A 21,268-nucleotide genomic window follows, 5' to 3' on the forward strand; every position below is an offset into this window, starting at 1 on the left:
GGTAAGTGGCTTAAGAAATCTACTCCTGAAATCATTGTATGCTAACTAACTTGGATGTGAATTAAAAAATAAATTTTTTAAAAATGGGGAAAAAAGCAAAATCTAATATAAAAACAATCGCCGTGGTTTTAAAAAGCCCAACAACAACAACAAAATTCTTCTAAATAACTCACTGTTACAGTTTATATTTAAAAAGGCCAAAGATCTGAAAGAAAAACACTGAGTATGTCTCAAGGCATGGGAATAGGGGGAAAAAACACCACTGTATGTTTAAATCCATTTGCTTTCCTGACAGGTACGAATATTGTTACAAGTCTGTATTCTGAACAAAACCATTCTCCTAAATTAACTTCATTTTCAAATTCAATCCCTGTGTGGTTAAAAAATACTTGGCAGATCGGCCCCTCTCCAAATTTTCTAATTTTTTTTTCTTTAACACTTAAGGAATCTAACGCATTTTATCAACATGTTTAAATCAAATCCTTTGACTTAGTAAGCCAGAACTGCTTCGTGGTTAATGAGCCTTGGGTCTACACAAGGAAAGGGTACTTGGTGGCTGAGACCAGTCTCAAAAACTAGAGACAACAAGGTTCTCCTTATTCTAGAATGCCACTGTGACACTAAGCACTGTCTTCTCACTTGTGTTATTTAAGCCCTATTCTTATGTAACTTCTACGCATGTGTACACGCCTTGTGTCTCCAACTAGGTGGCATGTTTTGAAGACGAGCCCAGTGGGTGCCTCCATAGAAGGCTCTTTGGTACAACAGAAGCTCAGGAACTACTGCTTCATAATGAAAGACCTAAGTTACTGGAAAGCAGTGTGGTGGAGAGACGATGAGCTTTAGACCTTCAGACAGGCTTGAGATAGAATCCAACTCTACCCCTTACTAGATGTACGGCTACAAGCAAGTCTTTCTGAGCTTGGCTTCTTCGTCTTGAATGTCTTCTGTCTTAAAGGTTCTCCTACCGACCAAGGAAGGTTTGTCAGTAGCTGTGTAGAGTGCCTGGCACATTGCAGTCTCTCAACAAATGCTCGTTCTCTTTCCCCTTCTTTCCAATTGCCTCTCTCACGGATATGGAAAATGAAAATGAGGCAGGGAAATAAGATCGATCTCCAATAACCACAAAAGTTAGCTAAGAACCAGATTGTGTTCATTCATCAACCATATCTGGTCAATATCAATCCATCTAGACTGAGCTCTTACTATGAACACTTGACCCATGAAAAAGTCTTTGACTGACACTGGTTCCCCCACTCCCAGGGGATTCCCAGGCACCCTGGACTCTTGACCACAAGGGTGCCCAGCAGCCAAGTGGCGCCACCTAGTGCCTGTATTTTCTCTTCACTTGTTTTTTCCTGCTCAGCGAACTCCTTTTTAGGCAATACCTTGATTCCAAGAGTTTTTCTTCCAGAATCAGACATTCCTTTTCCTCCTCTTTTGATGATAACCATAGCACATACATGATACAAAAGGTTCAAAAGACATGACTGTTTAGGAAGTAAATGTTTCCATTAAGCCCACAGCCCCACCCCCAAAATGACCATTGCCAGCAATTCAATGAACATCCTTCCAGACTTTACTTTTGACAAAGCGAATCTTTCTTAAGTGTATATATCACCTCTTCACTCTCTCTTCCCTCAATTTTTGCTCAGTTATCCTCAGAAAAAAATTTCTCTTCCTGCCTTTTTTGTGCCACTTGTGAATCTCAAAGCTACCCTTATAATAGTTGCTAAGTATCAAAGGGCTGTAACTCTACACTCATATAAAGAAAAAGAAAAATCCCATCTTTGGTGGCAAGAGTAGAAAGGAATCAGGCCAAATACCAGTTGAAAGTACACAAACTTGCATAGAAATCCCTATCTCCTTGTCTTTCTCTAATGAAACTCACAGTCCAGGCATCAATCAGCATTCACCATAAATAACTACTTTGCAGTTAACGTTACTGTTTTCCTGCTTCACTTAACTAAAAGCAGAGTGGAAGAATTTTTTCTCGCATGTTGCATTACATAAGTGCTGCTCACAAAACATTTGGTTAAAGGTTTTTCTTTTTAATTTCTCATCTGTCACAGACTGATACTTTCGTAAAATAAATAAAAGAGCTTTGCTAGGAAAATGAAATTAAAAAGCCAGACCTACAAAGCACAAGTCCTAGTTTTTTTTAAATTACCAGATTTAGCAGACATAAAATTACTCTGTTGGGTTGCTAGCAAAGTTTTCAAAGTCGTACAATTTGTGCTTATCGTGTGGCAAACTGTTAGCAAAGAGACTGTAGATCTCAGCAGGCTGTGTACCATACACGCAGCGAGGTTCTTCCATACCTTTTCATTGGAACTGAACCCCTCCTTGCTTACATGAGGTCTATGGGAAAATGTCTTCCAAATTTCTAAGAACTAATTTATAAGTGAACTTTGGGGGCGCCTGGATGGCTCAGTCGGTTAAGCATCCGACTTGAGCTCAGGTCACAATCTCGTGGTTTGTGGGTTCAAGCCCAGAGACGGGCTCTGTGCTAACAGCTCGGAGTCTGGAGCCTGTTTCAGATTCTGTGTCTCCCTCTTTCTCTTTCTCTTTCTGCCCCTCCCCCATTGGGCTCATTTTCTCCCTCAAAAATAAATAAATAAACATTAAAAATTTTTTTAAAAAATATAAATGAACTTTGGGGTGAGAGTCCCCATTAAAACATTGGGATGGTTAGTATTTCGACATATTGAGCCAATCTACTCAATTTTTTAGTTTTCATCCAGATGTTTAAAATTACAACAATAGAGCTAAAGATTCTTGGAACCCAAGAAAGTTGATTATTGGAAATACACAGTGAAGTTCCAAACAAGAATTGAATTTCCCAACTGGCCCCTTCAGACTCCAACATTATCTCTCACCTGATCTCTATCATTTTGAACATTAACGGTCAAAGGAGAAAGTAACACGTCAAACCGTAATGCAAACAGAAAACAAAATTCAATTCCTTTTTTAAATGTGGGCTTCAGTTTAAAATACTTACAGTAAAGCTCACAAAAATACCTTGTCTCAGATAGAGATCATGGGATTTCTAGTGGCAGTGACTATCAGTCAATATGTTCGTGGATTTTCACATCCTTATAAACTCTCATTTAGATCTTACATCTGTCAGAAGGGCTAAAATCAAAAAGACAAGAAATAACAAGTGTTGGCGAGGATGTGGGGAAAAGGGACCCTGTGTACTGTTGGTGGGAACGTAAATTGGTGCAGTCACTGTGGAGAACAGTATAGAGGTTCCTCAAAAAATTAAAAATAAAAATACTATGTGATCCAATAATTCCACTACTGGGTATTTACCCAAAGAAAACGAAAACACTAACTCAAAAAATACATGCACCCCTATGTTCACTGCAGCATTTACAACAACCAAGATATGGAAGCAACCTGCGTCCATCAATAGGTGAATGGATAAAGAGGACACACACACACAGATATTACACAGCCATAAAAAAGGATGAGATCTTGCCATTTGTGACACGGATGGACCTAGAAGATATTATGTCAAGTGACATAAATCATGCTGAGAAAGACAAATACCATATGATTTCACACATGTAGAATCTAAAAAAAAACAAAGCAAAGAAACAAAGAAACAAACAAAGCAGAACCAGAACTATAAATACAGAGAGCACCCTGATGGTAGCCAGGGGGGGAGGGGGGAGCGGATCAGGGAGGATGGGGGAAGGGAGTGGGAGATCCAGGATTCCAGTCATGGAATGAGTAAGTCACAGGAATAAAAAGCACAACACAGGGAATATAGTCAATGATATTATACTGTATCGGGACAGATGGTAGTTACACTTGTGATGAGCACAGCATAATGAGCAGAGATGATGAATCACTACATTGTATACCTGAAACTAATGTAATGTTGTGTGTCAACTATCCTTAGATAAATTTTAAAAAATTCTCATTTAGCTTTTTTAAATGAGAATGAAGGGAATGAGGGAGGTACTAGATAAACTGTCAGATCTATGAGAAATTTAGAGTGTGTGTGTGTGTGTGTGTGTGTGTGTGTGTGTGAGAGAGAGAGAGAGAGAGAGAGAGAGAATGAGAGAGAGAAACAAAAATCTACAGAGTCTATGTTTCTCCATATTTTACTTGCTAATTCATGACTTAATACTTGGCTTTGGTATTTTTTTTAACTGGTAGTCTAGGATACTGTTTAATTTAAACTTTGGCTATGGCACATTCATCTATCCATTGATTCACTAATTCGTTAATGATTTGATTCATTCACTCAAACATTCATTTTCATTCATTCGTTCACGAAGCACTGATTAACCACTCACTATGGGCACAGTGCTAGATGCTCCCAGGGTCAGAGGAAACAGCATACTTCTGGAACCTTATGATAGACCCCAGCACTCAACAGGCGAGCCCCAAATTATCAAAAAACCATACTACCTTATCCATATATTAGTCAGTTTTAACAACACTGATTAATTGAAAGTGAAGTATCAATGTTCCAAGTGCCTCAGAAAAGTGTTTTCCCAGGGTGCTTGGCTGGGTCAGTCAATGGAGCATCCGACTCTTGATCTCAGGGTTGTGAGTTCGAGCCCCACATTGGTGTAGAGATTACTGAAAAATGAAATCTTTTAGGGGTGCCTGGGTGGCTCAGTCGGTTAAGTGTCCGACTTTGGCTCAGGTCATGATCTCACGGTCTGTGAGTTCGAGCCCCATGTCAGACTCTGTGCTGACAGCTCAGAGCCTGGAGCCTGCTTTGGATTCTGTGTCTCCCTCTGTCTGCCCCTCACCCACTCACTCTCTAAATAAATAAATAAATAAATTTTTTTTAAAAAGTGTTTTCTGAAAAGGAGAGGATTTCTATTGCAAACACACATGAGTGATATCATTATTTTTTTTTTAAAAAGAATAATGGAGATATACTACTGTATTAGTTTCAGGTGTACAGCATAGTGATTTAATATCGATATACAGGATGGAATGGTCACTGAAAAACATTGGTTACCTTGTGTCACCATATAAAGCTGTGACAATGTTACTGACTATATTCCCTATGCCGTACATTACAATCCCAGGTTCTTTACTTTATAACTGGAAGCTTGTGCCTCTTACTCCTCTTCCCATTTGGCCCATCCCCCCCCTCCCCTCCCCTCTGGCAACCACCACTTTTGTTCCCTGCATTTATAACTCTGCTCCTATTCTGTCGGGTTTGTTTGGTTTTCAGATTTCACGTGTAAGTGAAATCATATGCTATTTGTCTTTCTGTCTAACTTGTTTCACTTACCATTGTACCCTTGAGGTTCATCCATATTGTTGCAAATGGCAATTCATTTTTACGGCTGAGTGTGTGTGTGCGTGTGTGTAATGGATTATTTATCATATACACATCTTCTTTAATGAATGATAAATTATTAATTCATTCATTAAATACCTTGTTTTCTTTTACATCCCTAACACATCTTATACTTGATATTTTTTTATTATTATTTTTTAATGTTTATTTATTTTTTACAGAGAGAGAGAGAGACCGAGCGTGAGCAGGGGAGGGGCAGAGAGAGAGGGAGACACAGACTCCGAAGCAGGCTCCAGGCTCTGGGCTGTCAGCACAGAGCCCAGCAAGGGGCTCGAGCCTGTCAACTGTGAGATCATGACCTGAGCCAGTCTGACGCTTACCCACTGAGCCACCCTGGAATTTTTGTTTTTTGTTTCATTTTTGTTTAAGATGTGTAGTCCCCAAAGCTCAGAACCCTTTAGAATTTCTTTTTTTTTTTTTTAATTTTTTTTAATGTTTATTTCTGAGACAGAGAGAGACAGAGCATGAGTGGGGGAGGGGCAGAGAGAGAGGAAGACACAGAATCGGAAGCAGGCTCCAGGCTCTGAGCGGTCAGCACAGAGCCCGACACGGGCCGATCTCACAGACCACAAGATCATGACCTGAGCCGAAGTCGAATGCTCAACCGACTGAGCCATCCAGGTGCCCCTTATATTTGATATTTTAAAAAGAGTTGGCTTGTAATGTGTTATAAAATGTACAAACTCTCATATTTTAAAACTTACATTGGTAAACCACAACCTAAATACTAAGTATGCTAATAGATACATTGAATGAGTAACAATCTAAATACTAACACTAAAAGCAAGAAAGCGTATTTTATACTTGCCTTAGGCATACAGACAAATCTGCAAACATATTTCTTACAGAGTGACTCTTGGACCTGACATCCCATATATCTGACGGAGACCTCTGTCTTACACGTAGCTAATACGGCATGACAAAGAATTCTTAGGTGAATAGTGGATATGCACGCGAGTGGGCGCGTGCGTGTGTTTTGTGGGGATGGTGCATGGATAGAAATAACAAGATAAGCTAAATGAAATCAGGTCATTTCTTTTAGACAAAGTATTAATTTTCAGAGGCTGACGCAGCCTCCAGGCAGACAATTAAGTTATCCTGAAGTCTAGATAGAAAACAACAACAAATGTTCCAATTATCGGTGTCGTTTTAGAAAAGAAGGAAGGATGGGGGAAAGAAAAGGGTGAGGACAAGGACGTGTACTTTCCGGTCTTGGGTAGCATGACTGAATTCTGACATGGATGGTAAGCAACCCTCGGAAAGAGTTACGGCCCAGGAGAAAGATGTACGGAGAGAAGTTGCTGGTTACCCTTGGGAACTCCTGACGTGGCCTGGACTGTAGATTCTTGCTGTGAGTTTGCACAGAGCAAGGCCATTCATGTGAGACTCAGTAATCTACTCTGTTCCTAGGTACAGGCCAACAGGTGCCAGCTGGTGGGGGACACTGCTTACCCCAAGCACAGCAGGCCTGGGCACGGTCGGAATGCATCCGTGCTTTTCCTTGCTGCTCGTGCTAGTGAACACAGAACAGACACAGATAACCAACACTAGCACTCCACAGTTTTCCTTCAAGGAAAAAAAAAAAAGCACTCAGGCATGAGTTTGGTAAAAGCAAATTTACTATCCAGGAAGGGGGGGAAAAAGAGGCAGAAAAAGCCTTAACCTGCAAGATCACGGCACCTGATTCATTACTTCAGCAACATGTTTTGGTGCCATTTTATGTTTGGTAGACGGGGAGATCCTGGTGGTTAGTGACGCCTGGTGGCCCTTCAAGACATGTTTGGATTCTAAGCCCACCTGGTCTCCAAAGCTCTAAATGTGGTATCAGAGTAGAACGTTCAAGGGAAGAGTTGGGGATTATATGTCCTAAACACAAACGCCCTTAAGTTAAAAAGCAGTCTCAGGGATGTCCCACTAAGGCTAGTGACGTAGCAGGAGTGAGCCGTGCGTCAGAGCAGATGCTGGGTAGCAAAGTACGTGTCCAATGCCGAGAATAAAAATTCTCCACATTCTTGGGAAGAAACGATGACAGAAACTGATATCTGTGACCTTCTGGAACTCTGCAACTTTGGCACCAACAGCCCAGTGAGTGATAACCAGGCTGGGACAAGGCGGGTGTGATGGGGCAGAAACCAAGACCCATGAGGGAGACGGTGCATCTGTCCCGAAGGCCACCAACTTCCCTGTCGCCTCACTCAGCACTGCTCTGAGGACATACTTCACACACGAGCAGAGGTGATGTTCCACACTCTCCTTACTCCTCGTCTGAGTCAGCGGTCCTAATGAACTTTCCTCATACTGTGGAAACTGGGTAGGGGGGGTCGGGAACCACTACGGACTGCAGAGGGTGGGAGGAAGGAGGCAGGTAAGTGCCACTTGCTTCTCACTAGGGATCCAGTTCCCCACAAAGGTGACGGGGGACACAGCTGCCCACAGGGTCAAAGGCAGGCATCTCCCCACCCAATGGCGACTGGGAACTGTAGAGACCAGACTCTGGCTCTGAACCAAGCCACGGTCCATCATGCAACCCAACACCGATGTCACCTAACCTCTCTAGTGTGTGTTTTCCTCTCTCAAAAGAGAAAGAAGGAAGGAAGGAAGGGATGTAGGGAGAGAGGGAGTAAGGAAGGAAAGGAGGGAGGGAAGGAGGGAGGGAGGGAGGGAAGAGGGAAGGAAAGGAAAGGAGGGAGGGAGAGATGAGGGAAGGAAGGAGTGGAGGGAGAGAGGGGGAAGGAAGGAAGGAAAGAAGGAAGGAAGGAAAAAAGAGACAGAGGGAGAAAGAAAAGGAAAAGGGGATATATATTAGAACGGATGATATGAAGGTATCTCCTTCTCTAAAAATTCCAACCATCATAACTGGCTAAGACAGTAAGAAAGAAAAATCCCAACTCGAAGTCTGTATGAAATGTAGGGGCAGAATCCTTTTTTTTTTTTTTTTTTTTAATTTATTTATTCACTTTGAGAGAGAGAGAGCAAGCTGGGGAGGGGCAGAGAGAGAATCCCAAGCAGCCTCCATACTGCCAGAGCAGAGCCTGGGCTTGAACTCACGAACCGTGAGACCATGACCTGAGTGGAAATCCAGAGTCGGACGCTTAACCGACTGAGCCACCCAAGGCGCCCCAGGATAGAATTCTTTATACAAGTCATTTTCTGGATCTCTGCCACGTGGAGAATCTCAAAGATCTACAGATCCTTTGGGCTTGACGTTGCTAAAGTACTCTATATCTTGTTACAGTAAAAATAAATGTTTAAAATAAAGCAATGAGCAGGAAACTAGAAGTCAATGAGAGAAATAACTTGGCGGAAGACAACCAGGAGAGGATGAGGGGGATCTATGTAGAATGGGCTGCTTGGTTGACTCAACCCCAAACTTGTGCTTTGGAGGATTTTTTTATGGCAAGGGCAGGAGAGTTCCTATATAGACCCCCATTATAAAGCATCAAAAATGCAAATGGTCACTTTTTAAATGAGTGTGATTTACCCATGAATATTTTCTAAAGTCAAAGGAAGATATGGATGCAATGAGTAGACTTAATATGCACACGCATTTGTGTGATTCATTCCAGAGACAGAGTTATTAATTATTCCAGAGAAAAGGTCCATGTAAAGGAATAAGGGACAACCTTTAAGACCAAAAAGGACAGACTCACAGGGCCTCAAGGTCTCTTGAAATGAAGGAGTCTGATTTTCTTCTCTATCACAGTAAAGCAGGATGATATTTTGTCTGTAGTGTTGGCTGTGTCCTTTTTCTGTTGTGTTTCCTTCTGCTTATATGGGATGTCCAGATGATTGAGGTACTTTCCCTGGCATGACTCAAGATACGTTTATAAGGGTGACAATGCCCTATCGCAAGCCCTGTGTGGAAACCCATCAGCCCCTCCCTCATGCTTTAATGCTGACACAGGGGGGAGTCGCTCCATCGGGCTGTGAGAAAGGGAAGGCCCTTGGGAGGGAGGTCGTCCAGCCTCATCACTGGGGAGGGTAAGGGACCAGCTCAAGGTTACACTGTAAAAAGTCAAGCCAGCTCTAAAATGCAAATACAACCTGCTAGTCCTAGTCAGCCGCTCTTTGAACATGGCATGAAGACAAACAAAACATTTTGGAGAAGATTTAAATAAATAACAAAGACTAGAAACATCTAGAGTGATTGTGATCCATCAGGAGTGCCCCTATCATAACTGTCTAAAAATGTTCGTCCTTTACAAAGGCAGGGAAGTCAAGGTCATAACACGGCGCACTGTGACTTAATCACACTATGCTTAAGTGTGCTGCACTTCTTAACTGAATTGTATTCCCCTTGGATTCAAAGTATGGTTCTCTCATTTTTACGAAACAATGAATAAAAGAGTGTTTCTTTCTTATCCATTTTAATCAAGAACAGAAAATAAATGGTTCCAGACTTCCAGAGACATTTTTAAAATGTAAATTCTATAAATCTCCAAAAAGGGTTTGCGTTGAGAGGAGCTATGTGATTCATAGTCGTTTTGCGATTGTCAAATCATTTAGAAAGAGCCTGAGATTGGGTCCATTGACCGTGAATGACAGCAGGCCAGCTTTGTGAAAAACAATCACGTAAGTCCAGTTAAGGATAAATGATGCCTGGCCAAGAGCTCGGTATTACATACACCCAGTTTCTGGGGGATCCTTTCCTTTGACATCGAAGACTATATTTAATCTAAATAGCTATTATAAAATTAGGCACTGTTGATTCTTTCTTAAAAGGGGTGCAAGCTTCGCCAGTGTTCCCGGGTTGAAGACTAGTTTAAATAAGCCCTTGGGTTTATGTTGCACACAAGAAGGCTTTACAAGATCTAATCTTTTCTAAACCTGTTATGTTCTTTGGTTCAACAGGGCTTCCTAATTGTAGCTATTAGTTCCTCTTTTTTGTGGTCTGGTCTGTCAATGGACTATTGAGTGATCAGTAAATTAAAGCCCAGCCAGCAGCCAACACATCGAAGCAGACGTTAAATCATAGCTTGGCTGCCCTTATTCATTATTAGTATCTGTGAAACAGCTTTTAAATACACGGATAGGATTTAACATGATGCACATTTGTGTCATTCTCAGATTTCCATACTGTACAATCAGGTATGTGAGGGTTTTTTTTTTTCTTCTTCTAGGCAACAGGTGTGTTCTTGGAACAATGTTCAACCCCCACTTCTGGCTTATGTGAGAGGCAGCAGCTGCAAGCTTAATGTCAATGACACATGGTTCTATAAGAGAGAAAATAAACCGCCTTCTCAGTGTATTAAAGTCATGGGCAGATGGACAATAGCTGTCTGTACTTCCTTTGTGTTGTAGAAGCAGAGTCTAAACTTTGAGAGGACAAGGTTTTCTCTGCCTCTTTTTCTCTTCTCCCCATCCCCTCTCTTTTCTTCCTTCTTTCTCTCCTTCTTTCATTTTTCAAAAAACTTGTTAGTGAAAAACATGCCTTTCTTTAAGCATTCTGCACCCATTATTGAGAACTGTCCTCCAGTTGAGTCATATTGTTTTCAGGCTGACGAGTGGAGAGGAGAAAAAACGTGATATAAATCGGGCTACACTTTATTTAGAACTTGCTTTGTTCTGAAAAGAATTGAAAGGAACTGTTTACTATGGAATTTGAAGAGACTTACTTGCTATGCAAACACGGCGTGTTTTCTTTAAGGGCAAATTCAGTGCTCCAGTACAACACTTCTATATCTAATTTTGTGAGATATTGCTAATGACAGTTACAATGTACTCTGCACCTCACAAGTACAATGTCAATGTTAACTGATAGGAACCATAATGATCCAGTAATTCTTGTAATAGAGTTTAAGACAGTAAATGTTTGTCAGTTTCTTCAGAATCTCTTAGTGTAGTGGCAGGACTATTCCATTTTGCGTGTTAGTTTTCAGGTGCTGTCGTGCCTCAAACAGAAGCAGTCCAACCACTGTCTTACTGCATACAAGGTTTCTCGAGAACAAGCACATTAAGCTCAAGAACAGACCCGAGTAATCACTGAGCTCCGGGATCCACTGGAAGTGAACACGTCTCATTACACGGACTTTTCTAGAACCCATGGACAGCAGAGTTTCCCCTCTTCTGCCAAGAGGCGTTTCAATGGGGATTTTAATAAAAATGGAGGTCATGAGACGAATCTTCCTTTTTCTTAGACGTGACGAACAAACGCATTGCAAACGGGAGGAGACAGGCACCTATTTAATTACAATCCTGGAGTCTCTGGTATCACCTGAGCCACCAGATCACCTGGAAGACTGGGGTTGGGTGCTGCATATAATGTCTAATTGGGGGACAAGTAAGAGAGAATCCCTTTTTATGTTTGCTTCTTTTTTTTTTTTTTAACCGCAAACCTCAGCTTTATTCAAGAATGAGATTTTCTGTGAATCTACACTGAAAATGGTTTTGCCATCGCTGAGAAATCCATGAGCAGATGGATTTGGAATTTAATCCTCTGTGAGAAACAAAGGCAAATGAAAAAAGAAGAACCTGGAGATAAATTTCTCCTAGGTTTTTTAATTGGTTTGGCTATGACATTAGATTTTCACTAAATGCATGCAAATAATGACTAGTGTCAAGGAGGATGCTAAACATTTTTTTAAATTTTTCTATTTTTGAGAGAGAGAGAGAGAGCCGGAAGGGCAGACGAAAAGAGAGACTCTCAAGCAGACTCCATACTCCGCGCAGAGCCCAACACGGGTCTCGATCCCACGACCCTGGGATCATGACCTGAGCCGAAACCAAGAGTCAGACGCTCAACGAACTGAACCACCCAGGTGACCCTAAACATTTTTAAATGTATCCAAAGTGTCTAAAACTGGAAGTCTGGCCCAGATATCATTAAAGGTCTTTATCAATCCAAGGATTATCAAATTCTATGATTTTGCGGGGCGCCTGGGTGGCTCAGTCGGTTAAGCGTCCGACTTCAGCTCAGGTCACGATCTAGCGGTCAGTGAGTTCGAGCCCCGCATCGGGCCCTGGGCTGATGGCTCAGAGCCTGGAGCCTGCTTCCGATTCTGTGTCTCCCTCTCTCTCTGCCCCTCCCCCGTTCATGCTCTGTCTCTCTCTGTCTCAAAAATAAATAAACGTTAAAAAAAATTTAAAAAAAAAGAAAAAGAAAAAAAAATTCTATGATTTTGCTTCTTCCTCAGGCTGCACTTTTCCACTGTGGTAAAATACACATGGTACCCTCTTCACTATCTTTAAGTGTACATCTCAGTACTGTTAAGTATGTTCACATCATCCTGCAACAGATCTCCAGAACTTTCTCTGGAGTTCAGCTTTCATTGCAAGACTAAGACGCTATACCCATTAAACAAGTTCCCGCTTCTCTCTCCCGCCAGCCCCGAGCAGCCGGCATTCTACTTTCTGTATCTGTGAGTCTGGTTGGCTACTCTAGGTACCTCCCTCAGCTCAACGGATTCAGAGACACCTCATGTAAGTGGAATCATACAGTCCTTGTCATTTTGTAACTGACTTATTTCCTTTAACGAAATATCCTCAAGGTGCGACCATGTTGGAGCGCATGTCAGAATTTCCATCCTTTTTAAGGCTGAATAATATTCCCTTGGACGCATAGACCACATTGTGTTTGCCCTTTCATCTGTCCACACACACACGGTGGCTTCCACCTTTTGGCTATTGGTGCATCATGCTGCTGGGAACGTGGGTACACAAATAGCATTCCGGGATCCTGCTTTCGGGATTCGACACTGGCTACATCATTCTGCATTGCCAGCAGCAGTGAACAAGGACCCCAGTCTCCCCATATCCTCACCCACCCTTGTCATTTCTGGGGTGTTTGTTTGTTTGTTTGTTTGTTTTTTAAATAGTAGTCATCTCCTCCACAGAGACAAAGAGAGAAAAGTACTCACGTGAGTCTCCACATCGCCAGCAAGGATCCTACTCTTCTGTAAAAACTCCGCCACCATGCTGTTCATCAGCTTATCAAAGGCTTCCACGGAGGGTGCCACACCTTTGGAAGAATCACATTTTGTCAGTCTCTGAGAGGTTTTTTTTTTTTTTTAATGTTTTTATTTATTTTTGAGAGAGAGAGAGAGAGAGATGGAGTGCAAGCAGGGGAGAGGCAGACAGAGAGGGAGACAGAATCTGAAGCAGGCTGCAGGCTCTGAGCTGTCAGCACAGAACCCGACGCGGGACTTGAACCCATGAACTGTTGAGGTCATGATCTGTGCTGAAGTAGGAAGCTCAAATGACTGAGCCACCCAGGTGCCCCAGTCCCCAGGAGTCTAATGAAAAGCTGATACTGCTTTGCCAGAGGCCCTATGGAAGCTTAATATCACCCATCCCATTCTCATTCTTTTCGCCCAGGCAGTCATTCAATCGGTCAGTATTCCTGAAACGTTTTTCAATGGCTCAAGAAAACACAATGCTCTCCTATTTGAGTAAGCACTTTCACCTACATTCGAATTTGTTTCTTCCCCAAACTCACGAGGTTAAGTAGCACCATCATAGTTTTCCTGGTTGAGGAAATGGAGATGTAATCGGAGCACGTGACTTGACCAAAACTATAGTCAAATAAGAGGCAGATCCAAGAACTGACATAAGCCAAGTGTACTTTCTACTACACTGACCTGCCCAGGTGCTGTGAGACCTTGCACACAGTTACCAAGATGACCCAGGACAATTAAAAGGCAATAACAAACTCTGGTAAGTAGGAAAACAATGCCAATGTCACACATTCTGCTCCATCCTGTCCTCACTTCCTGGGGGAGGGAGGCAGAGTTGGGAGGCATGAAAAGGTCTGCTGAGCTAACTCACGTTAAGTTTTGATCTGACAAATTGCCATAAAAACCCAAGCGACAACGGCCCAACCTGGAGTGCTCTGTATCTCTTTCCCTGCTTTTTAACAGAAAAATTGTGTCTTAGTCCCAGATTTCATGTCCCTAATATTGAAAAACTCAACCCTACAGGCAATTAAAATCCAAACCAAAACCTAGGATTCCCTTTCTCAAACTGTACATTAGTAGCCATGCTCATAAAGCTGTAGGAGAAAGCTTCCTTCCTTTCCCAGATGCCCATTTCCACAGGCCCAGAAGGTGATGAAAACAGCTGCTTACAGTGCCGTGCACCTACCGTCTAACTTCTAAGCAGGCTATTGAAGCTGAACCCTAAAGTTCAAAACACAGTGCATACCAACTTCTGGAATATAAAAGGGGGGCAAGCCCACAGACTCCTTAGGGGTCCATTTGGAAGCAGATAAACCCGTTTGTTGCTGTGGGAGACACCTGAGAGGTGTCTGCGATGTATTTAAAGTTAGAGAGTTTGAGACATGAGACAAAGGACTCTACACAGCAGAAGGAACGGTTATAAAAGGGAATTATTTTCCTATTTCCGTTTCATCACTTAGCTCTGTTCACACCTCCTCTGGGCAGCCCTTAATCACCTGTCTTTCTTCCCAGCCTGCCTCTTGTGAGCATCCCTTAATCAAAGCAGTTGCGGCCCTGAATAGCAAAGCATGGAGACCAAAGATTCTGGAGGATTCTGCATATAATCCATCTTAGATTTCCTCGTATATAACAAAGTACTCATTACTTGGTGTGTGTGCAAAAATACTTCTTCAACTGTTGAACGAAACTTACCTGATCGTCAGGGGGAAAAAAACCACCATAAAACACAACATAGCACCCGTATCATAAGAAGGCAGTTCGCTGACTTCTGCATATTACAGATGTAGTGGACAGGGTTCCATCTAAAAATTTCTTTTTATTTCTTTTTAGATTTTTTAGTGTTTATTTATTTTAGAGAGAGAGAGAGAGAGAGAGAGAGAGAGCAGAGGAGGGGCAGAGAGTCCAAAGCAGGCTCCAGGCTCCAAGCTGTCAGCACAGAGCCTGATGTGGGGCTTGAACTCACAAACTGTGAGATCATGACCTGAGCTGAAGTTGGATCCTTAACCAACTGAGCCGTCCAGGCGCTCCTAAAAGTTTCTTTCTAAATCAAAAAAAAATTTTTAACTTCAGTTATAACATCACCATAATAACGATGTTTTATATTTCAGGTGAGAGGGTGTCCTTAAGGATTTGTTAAAAATAGAATTTAGAAAACCATCAAAGCTTACTAAATTAAGAAGAAATGAAAGCGATGCTGTTTAGGGTTGTAAAATGTTTTAAGGATGGTTATCATTCAGATATTTTACTAATTATCCTGCTTACCAATGACCCTACTGCATTCCTAGTAGGATAATAAACCGCTGGGTAAGTTGTTTTAAAAGACCTCATTCTAATAACTGGTTTGGAACAATTTTCTGTATTAGAAAATATCTGTTTAAATACTTAAGTAATTTAATTATACACCTTCCAATTTTGTTTAGTCTATTAAGTTTCCCTGAAAATTACTGTTGTAACAAAGAAAATACAAAGTGCAGTCTAGTACCTCTTTAAGTCAAGTGAGGTTCAAATTATTGAGTTTTTCCCCCCTTTATTCAACAATGCTACACAGTGTTCTGAGAGTTGGATTTTACTTATATTTTATGTATCTACAGGCTTTCTATTTGTGGGCAGCAATCGTACAGAAATGTCTTTTGATCTCCTGATGTCAAAGACATAAGGAAACCCAAGTTATTGAAGCGAACATGAAAATATTTCCTTACAAATGAGGTTTACTGAATCTCCTACACCAATTATACAGTTAACAAAGAGAGGCTCAGAATGAAATCATAGATGTGTTTCAGTTGATGTGGAAGAAATTTACAGGCCCCTGGCAGCCTCCCTTTAAAGAACATCCCCTTTCAATTCATTCAAAACATTTTAATTTTCATTATGTTCAGGGGGAAAAACCAGTCTGTGCATTTGTGTTCATGCAGTAATTTTTGTCCTAAGGCATCCGATACAAGGCACAGCCCCCAAATACTCCTGAAATTCTAGAAGCACCAATGTGGATCTTGCCTAGTGAAAGCTTTTTTTTTTTTTCTGAAGCCCCCATTCCCCTAGGCTTTTCTCGGTCCCCAAAGCCTGATAGGATTCAAAATGGGTCAGATAAGGAGGAAATGTACTTGAGACAAGAATAGAGTTGCCAGATGACATACAGATCCCCGAGTTACATTGGAATTTCAAATAAATAATGAATAAATTTTTAGAGTTAAGTGTGTACCATGCAGTATATCCCAGGCAGTATGTGGAACATACTTATACCCCCCCAAAAAAGTAGTTCATCTGAAATTCAAATTTAACTGGGTGTCCTGTATTTTTATTTCCTAAATCTACGACCTCAGACAAGAAGGAACTGGAAAAATTACTGTCGATACTTAGAGAGTTTGCCTTATATGGTATTCTTCTAGCTAACTTTTATGTTATGTTGTTAACTTTTTATGTTTGATCATATATTTAAAATCTTTTTTTTTAAGTGGCATTAGCATATGACTTTAAAGGCATATTTGGTTAGGAACAGGCACAGGTGACACAATGAGACGTGATCATGTTACTTGGAACCAACGTTTGGCTTCCCGTCAGACTCACTTCCTTCAAAACTGCAGTTCTTAAATTTAATGACTTGTTCTCTTTAAAATTCAAATCTACAGAATGATAATTCCTTCCAATTGACACTGTAATCGAGAACATTAATTTCTCTTTGATAAAATTACTCAGATAATATATGTATAGCCACTGCAGAACGTGGAACAACAGTATAAACACTAGAGCAAACGAATAACGACACTTGGCACATAGATTATACTCTTAATAGGCACAGATACTGGTAATTTTTGCAGATTGTGGGTTGAAACTTTATTTCCTTTCCCTTCTTCAGGGATGGCTTGCATCTGGTGAATATCATGATCACGTACAAAGGAAGGAGTATGGGGGCGCCTGTTGGTTAGGAGTTGGTTGGTTAGGAGTCTAATGCTTGATTTGGGCTCAGATCATGATCTCACAGTTCGTGGGTTTGAGCCCCGCCTCAGGTTGTGCGCTGAAAGTGAGGAAGCTGCTTGGGATTCTATCTCCCCCTTCCCGCTGCATCTCAAAAAAAGTAAACAAAACAAATAAAGGAAGGAAGGAAGGAGGGAGGGAAGGAAGGAAGGAAGGAAGGAAGGAAGGAAGGAAGGAAGGAGTACGAAAGCTGAAGAAAGGGTGATAAAAATATTTCCTGAGAACTAAGTGATGGGGAGAACATTAAGTAATGACAACAGTCGGTGTCCCTACCTCTACTGACACCATTAAGTCCCTCACAGTCCCCAGGAGGCCGGTGTGACTCTGCAGACAGCGACTCCAGTCGGCCGACCACCCGTTCCAGCCTCTCCATCAGTCCTTGCATCTCTGCCATTCTAGAAAAACACAGGCACAAATGGAGTCCGTGTGAATGTCAGGGAGGATTAGCAAGCTGACACCATTAAATTTAACGGCAGCAACAGGGAAAATAGAAATTACTCGGAATGGCTTTCATTACCTAGAGAATATTTCTATACATCAGGAAAATATGTGAAACTCCAAAAAACGTAAACCTTGGAACAAAAAAAAAAAACCCCAAAAACCCAAATTATATTGATCTTGGCTTCTATTCGATTCAATGACTTTATAAGCTCCATATGCAACACACAAAAAAATCACTCCCTACACCATTAACAAGTATCTCCTTGGATGCTTCCTTGTGCTATGATACAATCTATGTCTAGCATAAACTAAAAGCCCGTGAACATATATCTCACAATTAATATTGCCAACTCTTATCCTACTAAGTGGTAGGAGCATATTTTAACTATTTCCGCTGGTTTCTTTCTGTGAAAGTATAACTCTCCAGGGGACACTAAACCCACTGGTAATTCTTGTTTACCTACTCAATTACTTTAAGCCAAACAGCTGAGCTGTTTATGAATTGAGTTTATGAAACCATATCACTTAGCAGGTGACTGGGTTTTCATCTCGAAGGGCTAACTGTCTTCTACTTACTACCACCTTCAGTGTGTCTGCCGCTGGATTACTTTAGGTTACAATTATTCCGAATGGTGGAAATTTTTAATTTAAAATATTAACAGTGTATATTTCGTTTTGCTGCTGATTATTTTTGGACAAAGTTTAGTTTTAGGTGGAGTGGTTTCTGGAGACAGGAAGCTTCGGTTCCCCGGCAGTCTCTGCTGGGATAAATTGGGTTTGACGCTGGATAAGGGATTGAGGATGAGAGCGGGCCTGTTGGGGATCTAGCTTTTCTGCGTCCAAACACTTCTTAGAGAGCTATCCTGAGTGCGCACAGGTGAGTACCTTAAAATTGCTGGCCCTACAATGTAATGTTATGAAGGCAACCGCTGAGGAATGGAACCCAATCTAATTTGGCCAAGTTCATGAGATCCAGCTTAGAGATACCATAGCTCCCGCCATATCAACCTACGACTGCTTTTGGCAAATTCAGGCTGCTGCCCCAGAGAAAGTAAGACACACCCCATCTTAATCAGCGTCTGTAGCTCTCACTCTTGAGAACTTTCTAAGCATCATCTTAAGCCAAAGAAGATAGACGTGCTCCCATAGAGGAGACAGGGCTGCCCCAGAGGGTGAGCAAATACTATTTCTCTAAGACAGGTAATGTTTTCTATTTCTGCAAACAACCAGGTAATGCATTTTTTTTGTGTGTTTTGTATTCCATAATGATGACATGTCACTGCCATTTTCAAGAGCAAGGTTAGACTTATCAAAACATGTGGGTAGCTCTGTACTTCTGCATCCACACGTCAGATGGTCATCAGATACGGATGGGGGGGGGGTTCACTGCCTATTTTGGAAAGTCATCTCCTCTGAAACTGCCAGCAGCTATGCTTTCAAAATATGGGGCAGTGTTCTCTGCACGGCTGAAATCAGCATCTAATCCCAAGGGGATTCAAAATTAGAAGTTTCTCATCTATTCTTTTCCTCTTAACGTCAGAGCTTTTGCTTCTACTGCAATTGAAAAAAAAAAAAAAGAAGCAATTTAATTGAACCCTTTACGTAATCGTGCAAGGGAACTGGGTATCCTGTAGGAGGGTGAAGGCCATTTGAGAGATGGTAAAACCCCTCAAATCTTTTAATAGGCGTCCATCTGTTCACGGTTATCTATGTTCTCTGTTACTCAACTTGCCAAATGTTACACCATAGACCTAGCCCATGCTAAGGGAAAAAAAAACGTGTTTGCTTTGTTAGCAAGTTCCCGATGCCCCAACAGAAAGGCACCCACCACCTCCAGAGGCTCACAGCGCCATTTCAGGAAGGCCTGTTACATTTCACACTTAGGACGGCTGTCCCCGACTGGGGCTTAATCGGCCTCCCTGACAAGACTCAAACTCACACTATCTAATAGCGCTCCATATGTTGAGAGACAACAGGAGTTAGCCCACACACTGCAGGGCCAGGCTGACTGGTGTGGAATGCAGTCTGAAAACAAATCAGATGTCACTTCGCGTAAAATCACCATGGACTGGAGTCTTGTCACAGCCTCTGAAGAGATCAAAACACAACCCAGGCAAGGAAGCTGGAAAGATGCCTCTGGGTTTAAAATTTTAGAACAGTTTCTAAGAGAAATGGAAGAACAAATAAAAGAGAGAATAAAAAAGAGAAAGGTATCCAAAATATACATGGTATATTCCCAGGGAGAATGATGGGGTCCAAGATGGCTATGCTTTCTTCTCCCAACACACACACACACACACACACACACACACACACACACACACACACCCCTCCCCACATGTGGCCTCAGCTGCTATCCTGGCTCTCAAGAATGAAGAAAGAACAGAGCAACAGATTCTCCAAATTCTTCCCAGGCAGTTCCATTCGCCTTGGTTTTTCAAAGTGGATTTAGCCAAGTTTTCATGAGGCCAGGAATTAGGAATCAGGCTGAGGAAATGGATAGGACAGGAAATGGAGACAGCAAGGTCAGGGTAAGGAATGAGTCAGAGCCAGGTGGACAGACAGATGGATTTGGACCAGGAAGCCAACAGAAGAGGGGATCTATGGCAAACTGGTCAGACATAAGATGTTCTAAGAATCAGATGAGAAGCAGAGAGAAGCCAGACACACAGCTGGGCAATCAAGAGACTAGGTCAGATGATGAGGCTCAAACTTGGTCTCCAGACCGTCTAGTCCTCCAATTCATGCAGAAGAACCCCAAGATGAGGTCCCCTATAACCTCCGGCTTATAGAGGATAAACACAATCATCTGACCAGGTGTGAGGGTGGGTGGAAAGAAAAAGTGGGAGGAATATGGAATTCCATGACCTTCTCTTTTTAATGGTCTGTTTTAGCAAATGACACTCGAGGTGAATCTTAATTCCTTGTTTTGTAATAATTTGGTAGTATTCTTTCTTGAGTTCCTTTATAATAGGAAGTAGAACTCATCTTGGTTTTTTTTCCTCATTTGAATTATCCCCTTACTTTTCCCTTTTTAAAGTTTAACTCTTTAGACATGCACAGAATTTAAATAGCTCTACAATAGTTCTATGAGGCTGCCCCCTTCCATTTTTGCCTTGAGAATCAACCGATTTCCATGATTTTAGCTGTTTCTTTCAGTAATTATCTCCTCATCTGTACATAACATGCTTCCATCTCTGTGTGTCTTGTTTCTCTTCGGTTCCAGGCATTATCCACTGAGTTCCCACCAAAACCAAGAGGTTTTGCCCAATCCCCACCACCAGACACATGAACACTTCCTTTTGCCCAGTACTGTTGTGTCACAATTTCTATGTGACCAAGCATCGGGGTCAACCCGTTTATGACTATTCACAGCTGAGTCACAACGTATCCTAAAATTGTTCTCCATTTTCTTTTTTCACAACCTGTTTCCCTGCAGCTATGTTGTTCAGCTTCCCAGTTTTCTCTACATACTTAAAAGCTATTCACCTCCAAACTCTTCTCCCAGTTGTACAAGTCTCCTTTCAGTTGAGGCAAACACGTCTGGAATGCTATTACATCTTTCTTCTCAGAGGCATCTCTTCTGGAGAATCACTCCAAGTGCATGAGAGCTCAGTAGGCCCAC

General features: G+C 41.7%; 1 protein-coding gene across 2 annotated transcripts in view; it reads right to left on the reverse strand.

Moving 5' to 3' along the window:
- Positions 1 to 21,268, reverse strand: part of CAP2 (cyclase associated actin cytoskeleton regulatory protein 2) — a 156,594-nt gene that overhangs the window by 114,129 nt on the left and 21,197 nt on the right. For both annotated transcript variants that reach the window (XM_042985661.1, XM_007089763.3), the window contains exons 2-3: positions 17,476 to 17,597; positions 13,195 to 13,295 (exon numbers count right to left, since the gene is read on the reverse strand). In XM_042985661.1, the coding sequence (XP_042841595.1) occupies positions 13,195 to 13,295; positions 17,476 to 17,596 (222 nt within the window). In that variant the 5' untranslated portion in view covers position 17,597. The remainder of the gene's footprint in view (positions 1 to 13,194; positions 13,296 to 17,475; positions 17,598 to 21,268) is intronic.

Source organism: Panthera tigris, chromosome B2, assembly GCF_018350195.1.
Source record: "Panthera tigris isolate Pti1 chromosome B2, P.tigris_Pti1_mat1.1, whole genome shotgun sequence".
Classification (NCBI taxonomy): domain Eukaryota; kingdom Metazoa; phylum Chordata; class Mammalia; order Carnivora; family Felidae; genus Panthera; species Panthera tigris.